This window comes from Ornithorhynchus anatinus, chromosome 15 (genome assembly GCF_004115215.2).
Source record: "Ornithorhynchus anatinus isolate Pmale09 chromosome 15, mOrnAna1.pri.v4, whole genome shotgun sequence".
Classification (NCBI taxonomy): domain Eukaryota; kingdom Metazoa; phylum Chordata; class Mammalia; order Monotremata; family Ornithorhynchidae; genus Ornithorhynchus; species Ornithorhynchus anatinus.
The window spans coordinates 13,258,229-13,282,942 of record NC_041742.1 but is presented as its reverse complement, the minus strand read 5'-3'; the positions used below and the strand labels follow the sequence as shown (position 1 = coordinate 13,282,942).

The 24,714-nt window shown below is 48.6% G+C and overlaps 1 protein-coding gene across 7 annotated transcripts in view; it reads left to right on the top strand.

Moving 5' to 3' along the window:
- Positions 1-24,714, top strand: part of DMD (dystrophin) — a 660,617-nt gene that overhangs the window by 237,712 nt on the left and 398,191 nt on the right. For all 7 annotated transcript variants that reach the window (XM_039914163.1, XM_039914164.1, XM_039914160.1 and 4 more), the window contains 4 exons: positions 3,250-3,351; positions 3,437-3,544; positions 11,087-11,266; positions 13,436-13,611. In XM_039914163.1, coding sequence (XP_039770097.1) covers positions 3,250-3,351; positions 3,437-3,544; positions 11,087-11,266; positions 13,436-13,611 — 566 coding nt within the window. The remainder of the gene's footprint in view (positions 1-3,249; positions 3,352-3,436; positions 3,545-11,086; positions 11,267-13,435; positions 13,612-24,714) is intronic.

Here is a 24,714-nt window from a genome sequence, read left to right as displayed (position 1 = left end):
TGGGAGATGGCGTATTAGGGAGCGGAAGCGAGAAGGGGGACGGGGAGATGAGTCAGCCAGAGAAATCTCCGGAAAGCTTGGTGAAATGCCGCAAGCTTTAACTTCGGATGCACTGAGTTGAAATGCTTATATCCGCCGTTTGATTCTCTGTTTATACGTGCTGTTGGATGGGCCTTCCATCGGTGAGGCCCATCCTTTCACCTGAGCGACATTTTATTGAGCACCCACTGGGCACAATGCGCTCTTGAGGCCTGTAGCTCAAGTAATTAAGTTCCCACATTGATTTGGATCAGTGCAGAGCACGAGAAGCAGCGTGGCCTAGTGGATAGAACACGGGCCTGTCCTCTAGGCCCAGTAGTCAGAAGGGCCCGCGTTCTAATCCCGGTTCCGCCACTTGTCTGCTGGGTGACTCTGGGTAAGTCACTTGACTTCTCGGTGCCTCAGTGACCTCATGTGTAAAATGGGGATGAAGCCTGTGAGCCCAATGTGGGGCAGAGATTGTGTCCAATCTGATTAGCTTGGATCCAGCCCAGTGCTTAGAACAGTGCTTGACACACAGTAAGTGTCTAGCAAATTCATTCATTATTATTATATACAATGCAAGAATGAGAGCAACTCTTCATTCAGTCATATTTATTGAACGCTTACTGTGTGCAAAGCACTATATTAAGCACTTGGGAGAATACAGTGTAACTGTGGTGTAGTGGATAGAGCAGGGATCTGGGAGGCAGGTGGTCATGGGTTCTAATCCCGGCTCCACCGCTTGTCTGCTGTGTGACCGTGGGCAAGTCACTTGACTGCCCTGTGCCACAGTTATCTCATCTGTAAAATGGGAGTGGAGACTGGGAGCCCCATGAGAGACAGGGACCGTGTGCAACCCAAGTTGCTTGTATTTACCCCAGCGTTTAGTTCAGTACCTGGCTCACAGTAAGCGCTTAGCAGATACTACAATTATTATTATTATTCAAATGAGCTGCAGCAGTATGTCTGTATGGAGAAATCAGTCGCATTTATGAGTGCTTACTATGTGCAGAGCACTGTGCTAAGCACTTGGGAGAGTACAGTATAAGAGAGTTGGTAGACGCGTTCCCTGCCCACAGTGAGATTACAGTCTAGCGGGAACTGGAAGGGGTGTCTGCTCAGACAAGCTGGGAAGGCTGAAGAGATGGAATATAGACCTCGTGAAGCCGGGTCCCAAACTAGGCGCCAGTTTCACGGACTGTCGCGAGGCCACTGCGGCAGAGGCACCAGCCTTCCAGGCAGTCGTATGGAGAAGGTGCGCTCTCCTTACGACAAAACCTTCCCCGCATCAGGCCCCGGAAAGGCAGGCACCCGTGTAGATAATAATAATCATAATAAAAATGATAAATCGGGGTACTTGTAAAGGGCCTATTCTGTGCCCAACACTGTATTTAGCCCTGGGGTGGATACAAGCAAAATGGGTTGGACACAGCCCCTGTCCCACATGGGGCTCATAGTCTCAGTCTGCGTTTTGCAGATGAGGTAAATGAAGCACAAGGAAATAAAGTGATGTGCCCAAGGTCACACAGCAGACAAGCGACAGAGCCGGAATCAGAACCTTGACCTTCTGAATCCCAGGCCCGGGCTCTCTACGCTACGCCGTGCTGTTTCTCGACATGCCTTTCCAGAGATGAGGCATGAACTGGAGCACATTCAAATCCATTGTACTTTTGCCATCAAATATTATAAGTCCCAATTGACACATATATATATAGAAATATACGTATATATGAAGATTGCATTATAAGTACGTGTGCCCATAAATATATACGTAGAGAGACTACATTGCAATATGTGGGTAACTATTTGAGTGTTTTTCAATTTGCCGTTAAGATAAAAATTATTAAATTAGATTTGACTCATTCAGTCATATTGATTAAGCGCTTACTGCGTGGTAAAATTTGGGGTGAATCTGAAAGATTATCCACGTCTTTCAACACTGTGACAACATCAGGCAATCCTACGTGTATTTCAAAGAGGGTTTTGGATGGGAAGTTCATTTATTCATTCAGGAGTATTTATGGAGCGCCTACCGTGTGCAGAACACTGTACTAAACACTTGAAAATATAATTCAGCCATAGAGAGAGACAATCCCTGCCCACATCAGGTTTACTGTCTGTAAGAGGGGAGACAGTCATCAAAATGAGTAAATAGACATCGATATTAATAAATACATAGAGAGGGATAGATATGTCAAAACAAGTAAATAGGAATTAATATAAATAAATAGAATTACAGATATGTACATAGATACACAAGTGCTGTGGGGCGGGGTAGATCAAAGGGGGATGCGGAGGGGGAGCTGAGGAAAAGGGGGGCTTAGTCTGAGAAGGCGTCTTGGAGGAGGCGAGCTTTCAGTAGGGATTTGAAGGGGGGAAGCGTGCTAGTTTGGCGGACGTGAGGAGGGAGGGCCTTTCCAGGCCAGAGGTGGGACGTGGGCCGGGGGTCGACGGCGGGACGGGCGAGAACGAGGCCCGGTGAGGAGGTGAGCGGCCCCAGAGGAGCGGAGTGTGCGGGCTGGGGTGGAGAAGGAGAGATGGGAGGTGAGGTGGGAGGGGGCGAGGGGATGGACAGCTCAGAAGCCAATAGTGAGGAGTTTTTGCTCCGTTAGGAGCCTTCTTTCTTTGAGTAACCTATGACTTAAAAATCTTCTCACACAAGCATAGAAAGCGACAGTGACTACTTCCATATATTATCAGTCTGGATCAGGGATGTAAACGCGAGAAGGTTAATGTAATTCAACATCTTGTTTACCGTTCCAAACCTGTGTCACGGACCCATAAATATTTGAGAAATAATTCCAGATCATGAGACAGAATAGTTTAATGGTATTTATCGGGGACTTAGTATTTAGTGGCAGTATCGGTATTGATTGAGCACCCATTGAGTCCAAACCACTCAACTCTGCTTACTATGGTCGAAAGTGCTTTGTTAAACTCTGGGCTGGGTTCAGTACAGTGAAATTGAAAACCTTGTCTCACATGGGTTACAACATTGGCGAGATCGGAAGAGTTGGTATTTTAGCCTCTTTTTACAGATCAGTAAAATGAGGCTCAGAGAGGTGAAGTGACTTGCCCAAAGTCACACAGCAAACCGGCAGCAGAGCTGGGATTAGCACCCAGGTCTTCCAGCTTCCAGTCCCTTTCTCATTCCACTTGGCCGCACTGCCGATCCAGAAACCTGCCTTCTTTATTGAGTCTTCAATTGACTTTTAAAACTTTTCCTAGGTTTTGGGAGACCGGTGGGCCAACATATGTCGATGGACGGAGGATCGCTGGGCCGTCCTGCAAGATATCCTTCTCAAATGGCAACACTTTACGGACGAACAGGTGAGTGAGTCTCAGAACGACAAATGAAAATGGTGCAAAGCCCGTTGAATTCTGAATGTTGTTATTCTCCTTTTGCTCAACTCAGTGTCTGTTTGATGCATGGCTTACCGAAAAAGAAGTGGCCATCGGCAACATCAATCTCACTGGCTTTAAGGACCAAGATGAAATGGTGACTAATCTCCGGAAGCTGTCCGTAAGTACCGGCTCTCCTTTCGCACTGTAGGTTGGAAGCTCTTTTTCATCTTTTAAATGGTATTTGTTAAGCGCTTATTAGGTGCCAGGCACTTTACTAAGCACTGGAGTAGGTACAAGCTAATCAGGTTGGACACGGTTCCCATCCCTGATTGGGCTGATGGTCTTGCTCCCCATTTTACAGATGAGGTAATTGAGGTACAGTGAAGGAAAGCGACTTGCCCCGCGTCCCACAGCAGACAAGTGGAGGAGCCAGGATTAGAACCCAGGTCCCGGTGACTCCCAGGCCTGTGCTGTCTCCACTAGGTCACACTGCTTCGAGGCAGGCCTCATGTCTTTTATTTGTTTTGTACTCCCTTATGCTCTTCATCCCCTGGAGAGTTTCCATTACTCTTACCAGTCGTGACTACGGGAGGGAGAGTCAAGCGGAAGCATATCCATTCCATTCCTAGCTTGGTCAGCGGCTAGCGAGTGGAAGGCCAGCTGCTACGAGTCAAAACTCCCTGTGCTGGGCAGCAGCGGCGCACGGGAGGGAGTCGAGGGCGGAGGCTCGAGTTGACAGCGCGGAAGGTGGTTGGTGGTAAACAGCTCCCGGATTTTTACCAAGAAAACTATGGATCCACTACCAGAACGATTGCAGACGGAGGCGGGTCGTTCTGGGAGAGATAGGTCCACGGCGTCGCTGTGGGTCGGTGACGACTCGACGGCCTAAGACACGACAAGACAAGCTCTTAATAGGGTGCTGTCACCCATCGGGCACCCAGGAAATCGGGAGTTTGAGACCTAGCGCCCGTGAGTGCCTTGAGTGGATCGCGCGAGTCGTGACTAGAGCGGCCGTCTGAAGCAAACTAGAGCCGGAGGCCAAGTCCTCGGTGTCTTACTCTCTCTAGGGGTGAAAGGTGAGGCAGAATGCTAACTTGGGGCTTGTGTCTTTAGCTTGAGCCTCTCTCCCTGCTCCCTCTCATCCTCTCGCTAGCTTCGGAGAGACAAAGAGAGGAGACCACATCTAGAACCACCCGAGCCAGTGGGAGATGTTCCACAAACCCCCGCCCTCGAACCTTTTATTGACCCAGTTAGCGCCAGGCTCAGAATGGCTTGAGTGTCTCAGAAACGAAGGGCTCCAGATTGCGTTGAAACCTTGGTGGAATTAGGCCTCGGTAGTCGCAGGACTTGAATGTTATCTTTAAGTCATTTGTCAATAATTCCCAACATGATTAAAATTCAAAATATTTCACTCTGTCTCTGAACTAAGCGGGAATACATATTTTTTTAAAGTCTTACCATTTGATTGTTTAAACTAATTAGCAGAATCTGACAGCTGGTCTAGAATTTGAGGTAAAATTCCCCTGCTGACTCAGGCAGTGAATAAGAATTTAATGTTCATTAAAATATGTCACAATCTGAGACCCAAAGCAGTACCATCTGTCACTATATCCTATAGCAAGTGTGGCTGGAGAGTGAGAATGCTCTCCCTTGATTTTACGTTTCATCAGATGAAATCATTTTGGAATAATTCCTAGCATTGCAACATTTCTCTTAACTCCGTTAAGGTATTCAGATTCTTCGGTCAGTTTCTAGAATTGTACTCAACTGATGTGCTGTATGCTACTGAAAATGCAGCTTTTTAGGACGCCGGGCCCCACCGTAGCCTTGGCGACCTCCAAGGTGATAGGAAGTTTGACGACCATGAAGTTTGACGACCATGAAGTTTGAAACTCAAAAGAGCACGGTCTCGTGGAAAGCTCACGGGCCTGGGAGCCAGAGGCCCCGCGTTCTAATCCCCCTCGACCACTTGACGTTGACCAATTGCCGTTGGGCAAGTCCCCTCTGGTGTCTGTGCCTCCGTCCCCTCATCTGTAAAATGGGGATGAAATATACGTTCTTCCTCCCCCTTGGACTTTTGTGTCCCTTTTGTGTCTATTCCAGAGGATAGTACCGTGCTTCTCATACAGGGAGGACTTGACAAATGCTACTATTTTTATTATTATGTCCCACCGTTGCCGTAGTTGGCCACTTTTCCAAGGACATGTTGCATTTTACTGATTGGTGACTTGGCTTGCCTATCTGTATGTGGATGAATGGTCTACTGCCCAAGTAGCAGAATTTGGTGGCGATTCAATCGTTGGAATGAAAGTCTTTGAGGGAAGGGGGTGGTCCTTGCGGCAGGTTGATACACGAAGCAAGCTTTCTGCCAAACTCTACCTCTCCCTTGCTCCGTTTTTTTAACTGTTTCTGTCAAGTGCTTACTTTGTGCCAGGCACTCTCTGAAGCCTGCGGTAGATAGAAGATCGTCTGGGTGGACACAGTCCCTGTCTCACGTGGGGCTCACGGTCTTAATCCCCATTTTCCAGATGACAGAACTGAGGCACGGAGAGGTCGAGTGACTTGTCTAAGGTCATCCCCATTTTACAGATGAGGTAACTGAGACACAGAGAAGTTAAGTGACCTGCCCAATGTCACACAGATGACAAGTGGCAGAGGTGGGATTAAAAACTCAAGACCTCTGACTCCCAAGCCCGTGCTCTTTCCACTAAGCCTTGCCGCTTCTGGAGCCAGGATTAGAACCCAGGGCCTCTGACTTCCAGAGGAAGTCACAAGTCCTCTTTCCCCTAGGCCACGCTGCTTCTCCGCCAAATGATTCAGAATTGTCATCCTGCCTGGGGCATGAGCTTCATTAGCCCAGCCCCTCCTGTGTCAGAGACTTCAGAAGACGCCATCAGGATAAGGTTCCAGGCAAAGCATTTCTCCTCCGATGAAACACACGATCATTCAGTGGTGTTTACTGTCCAATGAGGGGGAATCCCGGAATGAAGCACTTGGATGAGTAATAACAGGAGCGAGGTGCATTCCCTGTTCTCGGGAAGCTTATGCTCTGACGGAGGAGACACAGAAATGATTCCCAATATGGGGAACTGGGGGGCCATTCAGGATAAGGCAGGAAGTGACACAAGTAGGCTCAGGATGGAATAACAATCCCATTGTTGGTAGCTTTGTGTAGTTCTCTGGATGGCCACACTTTCATTCATTCATTCATTCATTCATTCATTCATTCATTCATTCATTCCATTCAGTCATGTTTATTGAGCACTTACCGTGTGCAAAACGCTGTAGTATGTGCTTGGGAGAGGACAGTACAGCAACAAACGAACATGTTCCTTGCCCGCATCGAGCTCAGAGCCTAGAGCGGGCAGATTGACGTGAATATACGTTAATAGGGAGCATGGGGCTGGAAGTCAGAAGGTCGTGGCTTATAAACCTGGCTCCACCATTTGTCTGCTGTGAGACTTTAGGCAAGGCACTTCATTCATTCGTTCCTTCATTCAAAAATATTTATTGAGCGCTTACTATGTGCAGAGCACTGTACTAAGGGTTTAGCATGTGCAATTCGGCAGTAGATAGAGACAATCCCTGCCCTTTGCCTCGGTTACCTCACGGGAAATGAAATGAGGATTGAGATGAGGTTGAAATGAGGATTGTAGACCGTGATCCTCACTTGGGACCGGGACTGTGTCCTACCCGATTTGTTTGTATCTACCCCAGGGCTCAGTACAGTGGCTGGCACACAGTGAACGCTTAACAAATCCCAGAGTTAAGAAATACCACTGGAGGTTTTCGTGGGGCGACCAGACGTGGACTGAACTTTTTTTTAAGAAAAATCATCCGGGCATCAGAGTGAAGTATGCACTTAAGTGGGGAGAGACAGGAGGCGGGGAGGTCAGCCAGGAGGCTCATGGAATAGTCAAGTTCAGATATAAGTGCTGGGATCAGGGCTGAAGCGGTTTGGATGGAGAGGAACATGGTGGATTTTAGCGACGTTGTGAGGCGAAGAACCGACAGGATCTGGCGACGGAGTGAATGTGTGGGCTGAGTGAGAAAGACGAGTTGAGGATTAGGCCAAGGTTACTGGCTTGTGGGACGAGGAGGGTTGTGGTGGTGTCTACAGTGATGGGAAAGATAGGGGAAGACAGGATATGGGTGGGAAGATGAAGACACTAGGTAGGTGAGAGCAAGCAGGCCACTGTAGCTTCCTTCGCCCCCTACTCCAGCTTGGGTAGGGGACGGGGGGGGAACCCATTTGAGGACGTTCTCTAGACTTTAAACCCACTGTGGACCGGCAATGTGTCTGTTTATTGCTATATTGTACTCTCCCGAGTGCTTAGTATGACGGTCTGCACACAATAAGCGCTCAATAAATACGATTGAAAGATTGAACGAATCAATGGTGGTTATTGAGCTCTTTCCGTGTGCAGAGTACTGTATTAAATGCTTGGCAGAGTACAATATAACAGAGTTGGCAGACACATTCCTTGCCCACAGTGAGCTTACAGTCAAGAGACCGTACACCCGGGGATTCTCGAGACGGAAAGCTCGTTGTGGGCAGGGAATGCGTCTGCTATGTTGCACTCCTAAACTCTCAGTAGAGTTTCCCGAGTACAGCGAGCGCTCACTAAGCTGTTATATTGTGCTCTCCCAAGCGCTTAGAACAGTGTTCTTCCCAGAGTAAGCGCTCAAAAAGTACAACTGACTGACCGACTCATCCTCATAATGGGGAATAAATACTTGCTCTCCCTCCGGTGTAGACTGTGAGTCCCATGTGGGACAGAAACTGTGTCCAACCCGATAAACTTTTATCTATCCCAGTGCTGAAAATGGTGCTTGACACATAGTAGGCATTTAACAGATACCATTTTTAAAAGATCACATTTCAATGAATTTTTAATAAAAAAGACTTTGAAAAATCTGGAAATCTGTCCCCGGGCTGGTCTCCCCAAAGCATTCATGGCTCTAGTGGCTCCACAGTTTATAACACCTGCGTGTTGCTTTTTTCTGTCATTAAAATTCTTTGGGGACCCAATTAGCTTAAAGGTCATGGAGGGAAGCTGCTTAGACATGGCTCCTTTGTCCATAAATTACCAGCGAGACCATATTCCTTCACATATCTTAGTGAAAGAGCATGTTCACCCTGCTTGGGAACTGTTTAGTGAAGATAATTCAAATGATTTCCTCTCTTATACCCCTCCCCGCTTTTCTGCACCGTCTTTAAATACTTATGCTCTGTAGTGTGACACCGGCAGATTGTGTGATTTCTATCCTCTTTTATTCTTGGTCCTAGTGTGCTGAGGCATTTCTAAAAGACCCGCCTTAGGATTAAACAGAACAAAATGCCGATAGACAAACCATCTCCTCGTCGTCTTGCACGTTCAGACGGGATTGGCTTCACACGTTTGGAATTTTTATTTGGGTTGGATTCGGCCAGACTCCGGCCCCGAGTGTACCCTTATCTGTAAAACAAGTGGTTCTTGTGTTTCATAAATCATTCTGAGAAAAATCAAAACCACCAGAAATATGGTATCTGGCATGCCATGTCTCAACTTAAAAAAAATAAAATCCAGGGATATAAGACCTGATTGTATTTTACTCCCAAGTTAGGTACCTGAGACAGTTAAAAGGTCAAAAGATAGTTGGGGAAGGCTTCTTTTCTTTCAGCAAGGGCATGGATTTTTTTGTTGTTTTTATTTTTTTTTAATGGTATTTGTTTAAGCATTTAATATGTGCTAGGCGCTATACTAAGCCCTGGGGTATATACAAGCTAATCAATCCAATTCATTGAGATCTTACTGTGTGCAGAGCACTGTACTAAGTACTTGATCTAAGTGCTAATCGGGTTGGACACAGACCCTGTCCTACATGGGGCTCACAGTCTTAATCCTCATTCCACAGACGAGGTAACCGAGGCCCAGAGAAATGAAGTGACTTGGCTCAGGTCACAAAACAGACCAGTGGTAGAGCAGGGATTAGAACCCAGGTTCTCTGACTCCTGGGCCTCTTTCCAGTAGGCCACCCTGCTTCTCCATTCATTCGTTCATTCATTTGTGTTTATTGAGCACTTACTGTGTGCAGAGCACTGTACTAAGCGCTTGGAAAGTACAATTCTGCAACAGGTAGAGTCACTCCCTACCCAACAAGGGGCTCACAGTCTAGAAGGGGGGTGACAGACGACAAAACAACACAAGTAGACAGGCATCAAGAGCATCAAAATGGATAAATAGAATTATAGATATATGCACATCATTAATAAAATAAATAGAACAATAAATATGTACAAATATACACAAGTGCCGTGGGGCGGAGGGGGTAGAGCAGAGGGAGGGAGTAAGGGTGTTGGGCAGGGGAAGAAGAAATGGGGGGCTCAGTCTGGGAAGGCCTCCTGGAGAAGGTGAGCTTTCAGTGGACTGTGAATGGACGGTTGGAAATGTCAGGGAATTGTCTGACTTTGCGGCCCCACGAACGGATTCTGCCGGTTTTGTCCCATGGGGCTTTCTCATCCATGTCTGAGCGGGCCCTGGGGGGCCTCAGAGCTCTTAGCTGTTGACACCTGCTCCTGGGGACAAAAATGGAAGTGGGTAGGACAGGGTCTGAAGATGACGCCAGGTTAGAAAGAAAGAGGCGTTCTCTTTTTGGTTTTCACCTTTCTGGCCCCCTTCTATTCTCCTCACCAATATGGCCCCGGTCTAGGGCTTCTGAGCTCTGGGCTCCCACCCGGGTAACCCGGGAGCTCAGGAATGGCCAGTTGCTCGTGGATTCCAGGTTTCCATTCCACAAGCCATTTCACCCACCATTTACAGTGCAATCTCGCGCGCCCTCCCTTAACGTCTTCATTTTCTGACATTGAAATGGAAATAATGATATCCGGCTGACTGACACCTATTCATTAGGAATTGAGGACTATCCGTGAGATAATAACGGTTTTCCTCCTCTGAAACTATACCCGTCCCGTGTACCGTTTTGAATGTGATACAGGGGGGTAAAATAAGATTGATGAAATATATGCACTGACATCAGTGATTTAATTATGCTCTTAGGGCCTTGTATTAAGAGTCTTGTAAAATCAGCAATAGAACATAATGATTTAAATATGCATGGGTTGATTGTGTAAGACGCCGTACGAATATGAATTTCAGGAATCCTTTCCAAGGAGAGTTTTCCTCATACGCAGAAGAGATGTTGGGATGGAGGAGAGAAATAGGGAACGAGGGAAGTGTGATCCTTTCGCCGGAGGACGGGTCCCCTTGCCAGACGTTACCCAGCGGGGACCTTCCTGAGTCTGGGCACAAGGGTGCATTCTGGGTTAATAAGGATGACTTCTGTGACGGAGGTTCCCAACTACCCGTTTTCCGATCAGAAAACGAAGGTACAACAGGCCAGAGGGGCTGGTCCTGGTCTGTGACGGAGATCGGGTTGGAACCCGGATCTCCGCCTCCCAGCTCCGTACCCCCTCCACTAGAATGTCCTGCCCCTAGACCCACTTCAGGGCTCCCAGCAAAACAGGTGATGTCAGCCAGTGGGGTGCATCGACCGCTCATTATGTGCAGTTTTCTTAGCATTTGGGAGAGTACAGTATAACAGAATTAGCGGATACGTTCCCTGTCCGTAACGAGCTTGCCCTGTAGAGGGGGTAACAGATATTAATATGAACAAATAAGTAATGTGTTCATTTAATTGCAAGATATGTTCATCTTTCTCGATGTGCTGGCATTCGCAGGCCCTGAAGGGAGACCTGGAACGGAAGAAGCAGACGATGGACAGGCTGTGTTCCCGGAGCCAGGCCCTCCTCGCGGCCATGCAGAACAAGGATGTGGCCCGCAAGATGGAAGCGTGGCTCGAGCGCTTCGCCCAGCGGTGGGACAGCCTCGCTCAGAAGCTAGAGAGGAGCTCCGTGCAGGTGAGCGCTCCCCCGTCGCCGTCCGAAATCAAGTCGTCTCCCGGCTCTCTCCCCCTGGGCTCACAGGGCGTCACCGACGCGGTTCACAGGGCGAGTGGCTAGAGGCTAACCCATCTGCTTGGTTAATTAATTAATTGGAATCATCAGATTGCTCGGGCAGCGGAGGACCACTGGACTGTAAGCTTCTTGCGGGCAGGGAATGTCTCTGTCTATTGTACTCTCCAAACACTTAGTACAGGGCTCTGCACACAGTAAGCGCTCGAAAAGCACGACTGAATGAAAGAATGAACTGATATGGCGATGGAGCTCAAGGTAGGGGTCTGCAAAGAATAGCCGCCCAATAAGTATCCATGGCGGATCTCTCCATACCTATACTGACTCATCCAGTCCAGTGAGGCTCCTGTATCCTGTATTTACTCTAGTGCTTAGTACAGTGCCTGGGACATAGAGCTTAACAAATTCCCCCCACACCCCAAAAAGTTGCCCGTGGGTGCATTTCCTGGACTCTGGACTCTTATTCCCTCAGGGGATAGGAAATCCGCTCAGTTTATGGATGGAATCGGGTGTGTTCCTTATGCAGGGGCCGGTTTCTCTTCCCGGCATTCTGGGTCACAGAGGTCGCCGGTCTCGAAACTGCCTCGTCAGCCTCACCGGAGAACTCTCCATTTTCTCGGTGGCTCAGGCCACGACAGGAGGAGTGTGGGCATCCACTTTGGGGGATAATGAGAAAAAGCAGGCGCCGTGTTGAAGAGTCTACCAGAGGAATGGGCAGCCCGTGAACCTTTGAGTTTGCAGATGCCTCGGAGCAATTGGTACCCTCGAATAGGGCATCACCCACCTGACACCGGGCACTCATTTTTCATTTCCCAGCAAAACCCGGAGATGCAGTGTCTCAGCTCGGCATCCATGAACAGATCAAAGAAAGGGAAGCATCATTTGTGTGCCTATCAGTATGTTAGTCGTTTATTAAAGAAAGTAATAATACTTATAGTATTTCTTAAGCGCTTACTATGTGCCAAGCACTGTTTTAAGCACTGGGGTAGATACCAAGTAATCAGATTGTCCCACGTGGGGCTCACAGTCTTAATCCCCATTTTCCAGATGAGGTAAGTGAGGCACAGAGCAGTTAAGTGACTTGCCCACAGTCACACAGCAGACAAGTGGTGGAGCCGGGATTAGAACCCATGGGCTCTGGCTCCCAAGCCCGGGCTCTTTCCACTGCCGCAGAGTCTTTTTTGTCGTGCTTAAGAAAAATGCTGTGCTCTGTTTGAATCTGTTCAGGGTGAAAGGAAAGGCCCTCTTTTTTTTTCCTCTTCGGTATTAGTTAAGTGCCGACTATGTGCCAGACACTGTGCTGTGTTCCGGAGTAGGTACGAGATAATCAGGTTGGACGCAGTCTCGGTCTTGATCCCCATTTTACAGATTTGGTAACTGAGGCACAGAGCAATTGAATGACTCGCCTCCAGGTCTCATAGCAGAAAAGTGACAGAGTCAGGATTAGAACCCAGATCCTTCTGACTCCCAGGCCGGTGCTCTATCCACCAGACCACACTGCTTTTGGAGGAGGCTGGAGGTCTCCAGGTGTTGGAAGAGCCCAAACTGATCAGCAGAGAGTGCGGGGGGCTGGGAGCGCTGGGAGTCTGGTCCCCACCTCGGCCGAATTTCTCTTGTTCTCATCGAGCCGTCGAAACTTTCCGTCACCGAGGTTGGTTTGGCTTGGTTGGTGGCCTTTCCCCCACCCCAGCTGGAGTCGCCATGGATTTCCCATCCCTAGTGTGCCCTCCGAGAGCACGATTGCTCTTCGTAGATGGGAACGCTGAGGAATCCTAACAGCGTTATGATTTCCGTATGTTATTCAGATGTGATCTAGTAGTCGTAGACCAGAATTGTAGCTCTCTCGTGTTCTCCTCCACTTGCCCTAATTTACCCAATGCTCAGAAGCACTCGCCACACTTCTAATTTGGATTTTGGCTTCTCTGAATGTCTCATCCACATAACCCGCGTCAGATAAAACAATTTGGTTTCGATTCAGTCCGGTGTGATTTTGTTTCGAAGGTCAGCCCGTGAATAGACTGGAGCAGTTTCTCATTATTTTCTGTTGCCACTCCAAACAGTCTTTATTGAAGTCTCTCAAGCAACGTGTGACCTCTGTTTCAATACTTTTCACAGATTTCACAGGCTGTCACCGCCGCTCAGCACTCACTAACACAGACAACCGTAATGGAAACTGTAACTATGGTGACCACGAGGGAGCAGATCTCGGTGAAGCAAGCTAAAGAAGGTCTCCCCCAGCCCCCGCCCCAAAAGAAGAGACAGGTTGTGGTGGATTCAGAAATTAGGAAGAGGTGAGAATCGCTGAAGAGGAGCTTCACAGAGCCGTTGTGATTTTGTTGTTGTTGAGCCAGGGATGGGGGTTGGAAGGAAGCTTTCTGGTCTGGTCTGTTGTGCGGGGGACAACTGAATGATTTTATTTTTTCTTTAAGATGCGGTCTTTGTTTTGTGTTTGGTTCCTTCCTTGTCTTTTTTTTTTTTTTCCCCTTTTCTCCTGCTTTTCACGAGAAAGATTAAGAGGTCCCCCCGTCCACCACCCGGCCCTCAGGTATTTGTCGAGCACTTACTATGTGCAGGGCACTGGCTAAGCACTTGGAAGAGTACAATATAACAATATAAGAGAGTTGGTAGGCACATTCCCTGCCCACAACGAGCTCACCATCTAGACGGAGAGACATTTATATAAATCAATGAAATTTGGGTAGACCACTCTGACCTCCCAGTTCACTGACGGCTTAGGAAGCTGGTGGGGGAACGGTGACCTCTTGCTGTGCTCGAGGCTTCGGAGATGTTTGGTTTCTTTCGCTTAGACTGCCAGCCGTCTTGCGCTCCGTAACGCTGGACAGGCAGGACTGGGGTAGAGAGTGTGGATGGCTCGGCGCAAATCATGCTGTTGGGAGCCATAACGAGCTCCTCTTAGCTGTGCGTGATGGAGTAATTGTATCCACCCACCTCCCTGTGGAATATGAGTCCTGGGTGGATCAGGGATTGTCTGATTTGTTGTTTTTGTTTTTTATAGTATTTTTCGAGCCCTTACTAGGTGTTAAACACCATTCAAAGTGCTGGGGTAGATACGAGTTAATCAGATTGGACTCAGACCCTATCCTGCGTGGGTCTCACTGACCAAGTAGGGGGGAGAAGTTGTATTTTTTTATTTAAATGGGATTTGTTAAGCACTCATCTATGTGCCGGCCACTGTTCTAAGTGCGTGGGAAGATAACCAGGTCGGTTACGGTCCGTGTCCCACATGGGGCTCTCAGTGTTAACCCCCATATTACAGATGAGGTAACTGAGGCACAGAGAATTGAAGCGACTTGCCCAAGGTCACCCAGCGGACAGAAGAGCCGAGATCAGAACCCAGGTCCTTCTGACTCTCAGGCCCGTGTTCTATCTATCCACCGGGCCATGCCGCTTCATGGAATGGTGGTATTTTTATATACACATGATATAACACTTCCCTTTTCTGACACCAACCTACTTAATCTACTTCAAAGTCTCCCTCTCTCTCTGTCGTTCCCTTGTTCATACCCTCCCTCTGGCCTGGAGCTCCTTCCCCATCAGAGGACGCGGCTTCTAATCCCGGCTCTGCCACTCATCTGCTGTGTGACCTGGGGCAAGTCATTTAACTTCTCTAGGCCTCCGTTCCCTCGTCTGTAAAACCGGGATTAAAGCTGTGAGTCCCAGCTGGGACAACCTGATTACCCTGTATCTACCCCTGATTACCCTGTATCTACCCCAGCGTTTAGAACAGTATTTGGCACATAGTAAGGACTTGAGAAATACCACCGTCATCAATCAATCAATTAATCAGTTGTATTTATCGAGCACTTAGCATGTGCAGAGCTCTGTAATAAGCTCTTGGGAAAGTACAGTACAATAGAATTAGCAGACACGTTCCCTGCCCATAACGAGCTTACAGTCTAGACGGGGAGACAGACATTAATATAAATGAATAACTAATGACATATAATTTTAAGATATGTATCTAAGTGCTGTGGGGTTGGGGTGTGGTGAGTATCACATGTCCAGAGTTAACAAATCCAAGTGCTTAGAAAACACAGAAGGGAGAGCAATCTGGGAAAAAAGGAGCTTAATCGGCAAAGTACTCTTGGAGGAGATGTGACCTTAATAATGCATTGGGTAAAATGATCGTATTCATATATAGATTGTTGCACACTATGTAAACACTTATCCAGCAGCACAGTTATTATTATTATTGTTATGATTATCAACATTAATCACTCATATTTATTGAACACTTACTGTGTGCAGAGCACTGTTCTAAAAGCTTGAGAGCTTACAGTATACCAGAGTTGGTAGAAACCTTCCCTACCCACAACGAGCTCACAGTCTAGAGGAGGGAGATGGACATTAATGTAAAGAAATACTACTCACAAAGAAATCACTACTCCACAAGACGGAATTGTGAGTGGGAAGTCCGCTAATACTGAAATTCCGGTCTCTGAATTAATGAGAGACACCAGCAGCTGAGGAAACATAACTGTTAGAGTTTTATCCTAAATATCTCATTTCTCTCTAAAAGGAGCCCCTTCCGAGCGCAGCTATATGCTGTATTTTGTTTATTAATAGAAACGGCTCTTCTTGCTGTCACAGAAAGTAAATTTTTTATGGAGACAGGAAAACACCTACAATACCTGAAATCCATTCTGCAATTCTGAGATCATAACATCTCAGTCTATACATCCGTAGATAGAAATCAAGAATAATTGTGGAGCACATTTCCTGGCTTTTGGTATTTTAAATTCTTATCTTGAAGGTTTTTTCACCGGCTTTGTTCTGGAGAAATTTACAAGCCAGATCCTGCTGAAGGGAGACTGGGATACACCGTGTAAACGATTGTATTTTTTTTAGCATCCAACAGCCCGATTGTGTTCACCAGTCAAAGAGAAGTTCAGTGACTTGCCCGAGGTCACGCAGGAAGCAGTGGGTAGAGCCGGGATTAGAACCCAGGTCCTCCGCCTCCCAGGCCACGGTTCTTTCCACCCGGCCACGCCGCTCCTCTGGTCAACGAGGCCATCGCGAAGTCATGGAAAGTCATTTTGCCCATGACCAGCAGCAGGCCGTGGGGGAAGGAACCTGGTTCCCCCTCCCCTCGGGCCAACCTCACGACCTGAGCCGCCCCCCCCCGTCTCGAAAGCAGGCTTGCTGCCGGAAACCAGGGCCCGTTCTCCCAGCAGCTTGCCTGAGGTGCTGACTGAAGCCGGGTGTTGGTTGTAAGAAGGTGAGCCGGAGGAAAAATGGTGGTGATGTAGTTTGGGAGTCGAATAGAAAGTACCAGAGCAATACTGTCAATCCTTAAATGCTGGCCGGAGGCACTGGTATTTCATTCATTCAATCAGAGTTATTGAGCGCTTACTGTTTGCAAAACATTATTCTAAGCACTTGGGAGAGTACACTGGAACAACAGACAGGCACATTCCCTGCCCACAGTCAGCTCACAGTCTGGAGGGGGAGGCAGAAATTAATATAAATAACTAAATGACAGATATATACGTATGCGCTGTGGGGATGGGAGCGAGGATGAATAAAGGGAGCAAGTCAAGGCGATCCAGAAGGGAGCGGGAGAAGAGGAGAGGAGGGCGTAGTCAGGAGAGGCTTCTCGGAGGAGACGTGCAGTAAAGCTCTCAAGTGGGGGAGGGCCATTATGTGTCTGATGTGAGGAGGAAGGGCGTTCCAACGGGTCGGTGGTGAGATGGACGAGACGGAGGTACAGCCAGAAGGCTGGGCTGGGGCTGCCTTGTAGTAGGAGAGTAGGGAGGTGAGGTAGGAGGGTACAATGTGATGGACTGTTCTAAAGCCGATGGTGAGGAGTTTTTGTCTGATGCTGAGGTGGATGGGCAATTTATTTTGCAATATTACACTGGTATTTATTGAGCTGCTACGGAGTATGTGCACTGGATTTAGAAAGGTGAAAGAGGATAGCATGCAATCAGCAATACTTATTGTGTGCTTACTATGTGCAAAGCGCTGTACTAAGCCATAGCAGAAGTACGGTACAACAGAATTAGCAGACACGTTCCCTGCCCTTAATTGAACAACGTCACGGTGATGATTCCTGTACCCCTGAGAACTTTGAGGTGCCCAATGCCTCTCTCTTGGGGATGATTCCAAGAATATCATTTGGGGAAATCTAATAGTAGTAATTATTGGACCCTTTATGCACCCCTCTCAGCCCCACATCAGTTATATACATATCCATAATTTGTTCATTGATCTTTGTGTCTCTCTCCCCCCCCCACACCCCCGAACTGTAAGCTCAGGGTGGGGAGGGAATGTGTCTACCAGATCTTTGATATTCTACTCTCCCAAGTGCTAGAAGAATGCTCTGCCCACAGGAAGTGCTCAGTCAATAGGACAGATTGATGGATTGATTGTTGAGCTCTTTCTCTGTGCCAGGCACTGTTCTAAGCACTGGGATAGATGCGGGTTAAGGTTGAATGCGGTCCTTGTCTCATGGAAAGATCTAGTGGAAAGAGGGCTGCGAGTCAGCATATTGAGTTCTAGTCGCGGTTCTGCCGTAACGGTGTACAAGGCGCTGAACTTTCTGGACCTCGGTTTCCTCTTCTCTAAAATGGGGTTAAAGTAGCTCAGTGTGGGGCAGGGACTGCTATCCTATAATAATACCAATTCTGATACTTGCTAGGTATTTAACAGGAGACAGAGCGTACAAAGCGCTGGGATAGTTGGGAGATAGGCCGGACACAGTGCCCGTCCCATTTGGTGCTCATAGTCGAAGGGTAGGAGGGAAAAGAGGTATCGAATCCCCGTTTTAGTGAAGCAGCTACTGAGGCACGGAGCAGTTAATTGACTTGCCCAAGTTCACACAGCTGGCAAGTGGTGGAGCAGAGATAAGAACCTGGGTCCCCCGGCTCCCAAGACTGTGCTCTTTCCTCAAGGCTGTCCCGCCTCCCTACCCTGATGCTTTCAAATAGTACATGCTTAATAAACGCCGTAATTATTTGTTATCCTTATAATCAATGAGCTAGTTGAAAAAGAAAAAGCCCAAGGATGAAAATTGCAAGTGTTTGATGCTCATAATGAAAATCCAAACACCATCTTATTAAAAAGAAAGCTACCCACAGTCAGGCATGTTGTCATTCGTGGAGTTAAAAATTCAATTTATACATTTTAACAGAAAAGCACTGCTCCATTGATCCTCGTAGAATCTCTCATTAGCTTCGTACCGCCCAAGTCTAAGCTTTGTTAAAAAAACATTTCAAGAATTTCATCCTGCTCTCTGCAGAAATGTCCACCCAAAGGTACCCCCTGAAGGGATGAACTTCTCTTTTGGAGCCACCGTGGGCATCGTTCTGTCCCGCGAAAGGTCACAGCTGCCGTCCTTGAGTTCTCTCTTGTCCATGAATCACGCACGGGACGGTCTGCAGTGATTTAGGACAGATTGTGCAGCTTAAGCAAGATCTTTGTTTCATCTGAGCTGGGAACTATCTCACCCAACACTTGATGAAGATTTAAAGGCACCTGTAAAGAACAGTGCAACAGTTACAGAGAGGAGGCGCAGAATGGGGAATATAATTCACTCCGGGTTGTGCCACCAAGTTACGAAGTAAAAGAATAAAGACCCCCAGTTTTACGCACATTTCTGGAAGTACCAATTTTGTTTTCTCTTTTAAGGGCAGATTTAGTCTCCCCTCTCTCTTTCCATTCGCTTCTGACTATTCCGTTCCACGCCGGGCTCCTTGAAGGCAGCCTTTCACCTCCTCTGGACTCTCTCACTTGCCAACTGCGCCGGTATCACCCTAGCGGGAGCTCGGGAAACCAGGCCCATTGACTGGCCGACGTGGCACCTGCCCGTCATTTTCACTCGGTGGCAGGCACGCGGTGTACTAGCGTCAGAGCAGTCCCTTTCGAAAGTCTTGGAAAATCCTGGGATTCCTGCAAAATTCCCAAGGCAGATGCCCCGCGAGCAGTGACTTCCGACACTGGAGAGACATCACAAAGCGGTGTGACCTAGTGGCTAGAGCACAGGCCTGGGAATCGGAAGGACCTGGGTTCTAATCTCGGCTCCACTGCTTGTCTGCCGTGTGATCTTGGGCGAGTCACTTCACATCTCTGGGCCTCTGTCCTCCTTCCCTCTGGGCTTTGAGATTTTGGCAAGTTGGTCATCAGGCCTCAGGACTTTTCTGTTTCCTGTGATTTTTCGTTTATGGTATTTGTTAAGCGCTCACTCTGTGCTGGCCACAGTACAAAGCGCTGGTGTGGCTACTGGTTAATCAAGCGAGGCACAGCCTTCCCCCACATGGGGCTCACGGTCTTAATCCCCATTTTACAGATGTGGGAACTGAGGAACAGAGAAGTGAAGTGAATTACCCACGGTAACCCAAAAGACACATGGCATAGCTGGGATTAGGATCCAGACCCTTCTGAGTCCCACGCCCCTGCTCAATCCACTATGCAACGTATTTGCTCACATTTCAGAGCTAAGATCAGGCCTTCACAATCGGCAGTCGTTTAGGCCTCAGAGGACCTCTTTCTAGGGAGTGGAAGGCAGATTCTTCCTTCTTTGACTACCATCTCTGCGCAGATGACACGCAGATCTACATCTCCGCCCCTGTCCTCTCCCCCTTCCTTCGGGCTCGCATCTCCTCCCGCCTCCGGGACGTCTCCGCCTGGATGTCGGCCCGCCGCCTGAAACTCAACGTGAGCGAGACCGAGCTCCTCATCTTCCCTCCCGAACCCGGTCCTCTCCCGGACTTCTCTATCACCGTCGATGGCACGACCATCCTTCCCGTCTCCCGGGCCCGCGATCTCGGTGTCGTCCTCGACTCGTCTCTCTCGTTCACCCCACGCATCCTATCCGTCACCGAGACCTGCCGGTCTCACCTCTACGACATCGCCGAGATCCGCCCTTTCCTCTCCACCCAGACGGCTACCTTACCGTTACGGGCTCTCGTCATATCCCGGCTAGACTACCGTGTCGGCCTTCTCTCTGACCTCCCTTCCTCCTCTCTCGCCCCGCTCCGGTCTATTCTTCACTCCGCCGCCCGGCTCATCTTCCCGCAGAGACGATCTGGGCGTGTCACTCCCCTTCTTAAACAACTCCAGTGGTTGCCTATCGACCTCCGCTCCAAACGAAAACTCCTCACTCTAGGCTTCGAGGCTCTCCGTCACCTCGCCCCTTCCTACCTCTCCTCCCTTCTCTCTTTCTACCGCCCACCCCGCACGCTCCGCTCCTCCGCCGCCCACCTCCTCACCGTCCCTCGGTCTCGCCCGTCCCGCCGTCGACCCCCGGGCCGCGTCCTCCCGCGGTCCCGGAACGCCCTCCCTCCTCACCTCCGCCAAACTGATTCTCTTTCCCTCTTCGAAACCCTACTTAAAACTCACCTCCTCCGAGAGGCCTTCCCAGACCGAGCTCCTCTTCTCCCTCTACTCCCTCTGCCACCCCCCTTCACCTCTCCGCAGCTAAACCCTCTTTTTCCCCTTTTCCCTCTGCTCCTCCACCTCTCCCTTCCCATCCCCACAGCACCGTACTCGTCCGCTCGACTGTATATATTTTCGTTACCCCATTTATTTTGTTAATGAATTGTACATCGCCTCGATTCTATTTAGTCGCCATCGGTTTTTACGAGATGTTCTTCCCCTCGACTCTATTTATCGCCATCGTTGTCGTCTGTCCGTCTCCCCCGATCAGACCGTAAGCCCGTCAGACGGCAGGGACCGTCTCTATCTGTTGCCGACTTGTTCATCCCAAGCGCTTAGTACAGTGCTCTGCACATAGTAAGCGCTCAATAAATACTATTGAATGAATGAATGAAAAGATTCTAGAGTTGGCCGGAGCATTCTGACCTTCTGGGATGGAGCCCCAGGTTTTGGGTGACGGGGTGATCTGGCTGCAATCTAAAGGGGCTTTGGTCATGGAGATGGGGCTTGAAAACTTCCGTCGTGAAGTGTAAATATCCTTTGATTGAGTGGGCGTCAAGTGCATCCCTGGGTCTCTTTAGTTTGGTTGTCCCACCTCTGCTCGCTTCAGTTTCGAACTTGACCTCTGGGCCTCACTGTGGATTCCCGCGGGGCATTTCGCCCCAAACAAGTCTTGTTTCTACCCCCTCTGGTGCTTCTGGTTGTGTGATAGGGACCACATTTTTGAACTCCTCTGTGCTCTCCCAGGCACCTAGAAGAGTGCTCTAAACACTGTAGGACTCAGGTAATACGCTCGACAGTCAGATTGGTGGGTTGGTTGCACTGATAGGTTGAGATCCGAGCGACTGAGTAATAGTCAGTCTAGCTTGCGGCATTTCGCCTAGTTGCAGTGGCCCATAATTCAGAGTTGGGCTGCGTCCCCTCTAGACTGTGAGCTGGCTTTGGGCAGGGAATGTGTCTGTTGTCGTATTGTGCTTTGTACTCTCCCCAGCACTTAGTACAGTCTTTGCCCGCAGTAAGCACTCAAGCACCCATTGGACTTTCCAGTCTCGTGGCTTTGGATCTCGCCTCCTCGACTTCAGAGTTCTCAATCGTTTTGACCCCTCCTACCTCACCTCGTTACGCTCCTCCTGCAAGCCAGCCCACTCACGCTGCTCCTCTAATGCCAACCTACTCACTGTACCTTGATCTTGTCTACGTCGCCGCCGAGTTTTCACCCCGGCCTGGAACGCCCTCCCTCCTCACAGTCACTGTCCTCACCTTCAAAGCCTTACTGAAGACCCATCTCTCCCAAGAGGTCTTCCCTGCCTAAACCCTCCTTGCCTTTTCTCCCACTCCCTTCTGCATCTCCCTGACTTGCTCCGTTTATTCATCTCCCCTCCCAACCCCACAGCATTTAGGTACGTAACTGTAATTTAATTTATCAATGTTAACATCCGTCACCCCCTCTAGACTGTAAGCTCATTGCGGGCAGGGACCGTGCCCGTCACATTGTTATATCGTGCTCTCCCAAGAGCATAGTACAATACTATGCACTCAGTAAACGCTCAATAAGAAGGATTGACTGACCGACTGACCTCCACCAGCGTTATCTTTGGAACGGATGGACGACCGTTAATTTCCTGGCTTTGCCGATATGGCTTTTTGTAGTAATAGAGGAGTGTTATTAGGCCATTATTATGTCATCACTATTTCTACTGGTACAGTCGCTACTCTTGTGGGTTTGCCGATAGAGCGAACCGGGGTTTGCATGTTCATTAATCTCTGCCCTCCTGCCTTTACTATTCTCATGAATAAGAATGTCCATGACAAATCCATTTTGCGCCACAATATTAGGTGTATGATTCTGAAACTGCAGTAAAACCCTGGAATAGAATGAAATGGGAAGGAAGTTAAACTGGAATATGGGCCCCATCTACTGTTTCCATCCCTTCTAACAAGGACCCTCACCTCCTTTCCCGGCAGTTCTACCATTTCTGGAGAAACTCAAATTTGATTTGCACTGTAAAGTTTCAGAATTTTTGAGAACACCAAGTATGATTTTCCTATACTTTATCCATAGAGCGTCCCTTCAAATTGAAATCTACCAATCAAAAATTTACTTTCCTATAACTGTATCGGAATGAATATATTTCATAGCACCCAGTTTCAAAGAGACTTTCCACTTGCTCAGAACGGTTACGGGGAGTCATGAGTTTCCAGTATAGTAAGCTCATTCCTTTTGGGTGTTTTTTTTTTTTTGGAATTCCTTTGTCAGTCTTACTTTGTGCAGAGCACTATACGATACAATACAGTACAATATAACAGACATATTCCCTGCCTAAAATGAGCTTACAGTCCAGAGAGAGACGTTAATAGAAATATATACGATTATAGATATGAACTTAAGTGCTGTGGGGCTGGGAGGGGGAATAAATAAAGAGAGCACGTCAGGGCAATGCAGAAGAGAGTGGGAGAAGAGGAAAGGAGGGCTTAATCAAGCAAGACCACTTGGAGGAGATGTGCCTTCAATAAGGCTTTTGAATGGGGGGAGAGTAAGTGTCTGTCGGATATGAAAAGTGAGGCATTCCCGGCCAGAGGCAGGATGGCGGTGAGAGGTCGGCAGTGAGAAGGTGAGCTTTAGAAGAGCAAAACGCGCAGGCTGGGTTGCGGTAGCAGAATAGCGAGGTGACGTACGAGGGGGCCAGGTGATGGACTGCTTTAAGGCCACTGTGGGGAGTTTGTTTGATATAGAGGTAGATGTACAACCACTGGAGGTTCTCGAGGAGTGGGGAAACAGGGCCTGAAGCTTTCTGCAGAAAAATGATCCGGCCTGCGGATACATGATCCGGGCAGCAGAGTGAAGTGTGGACTGGAGTGGGGAGAGACGGGAGGCAGGGAGGTCAGCAGAGAGGCCGATGGAGTAATGAAGGCGGGATAGGCTATGCGCTTGGATTAACACGGTAGCGTTTTGGATGGAGAAGAAAGGGAAGATTTTAGCATTTTGCGAAGGTCGATCCCACGGGATTTAGCGATGGATTGACCCCGCGGGTTGAACGAGAGAGCGGAGTCAAGGATAACACCTCGTTTAAGGCTTGTGAGACAGGAAGGATGGTGGTGCCGTCTACAGCGATGAGCCAGGTGCTGTCCTAAGCATTGAGGTAGATATAAGTTAATCATGTTGGACATAGTCCCTGTCCCACATGGGACTCACCCCCCCCCCCCAGGCACAGAAAAGTGAAGTCATTTGCCCAAGGTCACTCAGCGGACGAGTGGTGGAATCAGGATTAGCACCCAGGTCCTTTTGACTTCCGGGCCCGTGCTCTTACCACTTGGCCGCACGGCTCTCTCAGTTTTCCAAGTCACAGAAGATTTTCACGCTTCTCGTTTCACTGTCGTAAACTAGCTGTCAGTGGCGGGGTTTGGGAGACTCAAGATTTTTCGGACGGTCTTTGGTTTCATTTTTTTTCTGAAGACCTCGTAGCAGTAATAGTCAGAGTATTTATTGAGCACCCACTTAATGCTCTGCTCTGTACTGAACCCTCAGGGAAGTCCGGCAGAATGATGACTCGGTGCCTGTCCCAAGGCGATTACCCCCACTCTCCTTGGGGACTTGATAATATTTATGGTACTTGTTAACCGCTTACTATGTGCCAGGCACCGTTCGAAGCGTTGGGTTAGATGCAAGGCAGTCGGGTCGTCCCACGTGTGGCTCACAGTCTTAACCCCATTTTACAGATGAAGTAACTGAGGCACAGAGAAGTCAAGTGACTTGCCCAAAGTCACATAGCAGACAAGTGGCGGAGCCGAGATTAGAACCCACGTCCTTTGACTCCCAAGCCCGGGCTCCTTCCACTAAATCATGCTGCTTCTCTGTACTACGCCTCCTATCGGCAGGCACTAAGGTAGGGAGGTTCCAGGCTGGCCAAACAGCAGAAACAAGGAGATGGAGGCAGGAGAATTGAGAAAGTGACCTTAGTATTATTTTTATGATTTGGGGGTCTTATTATGGGACTCAT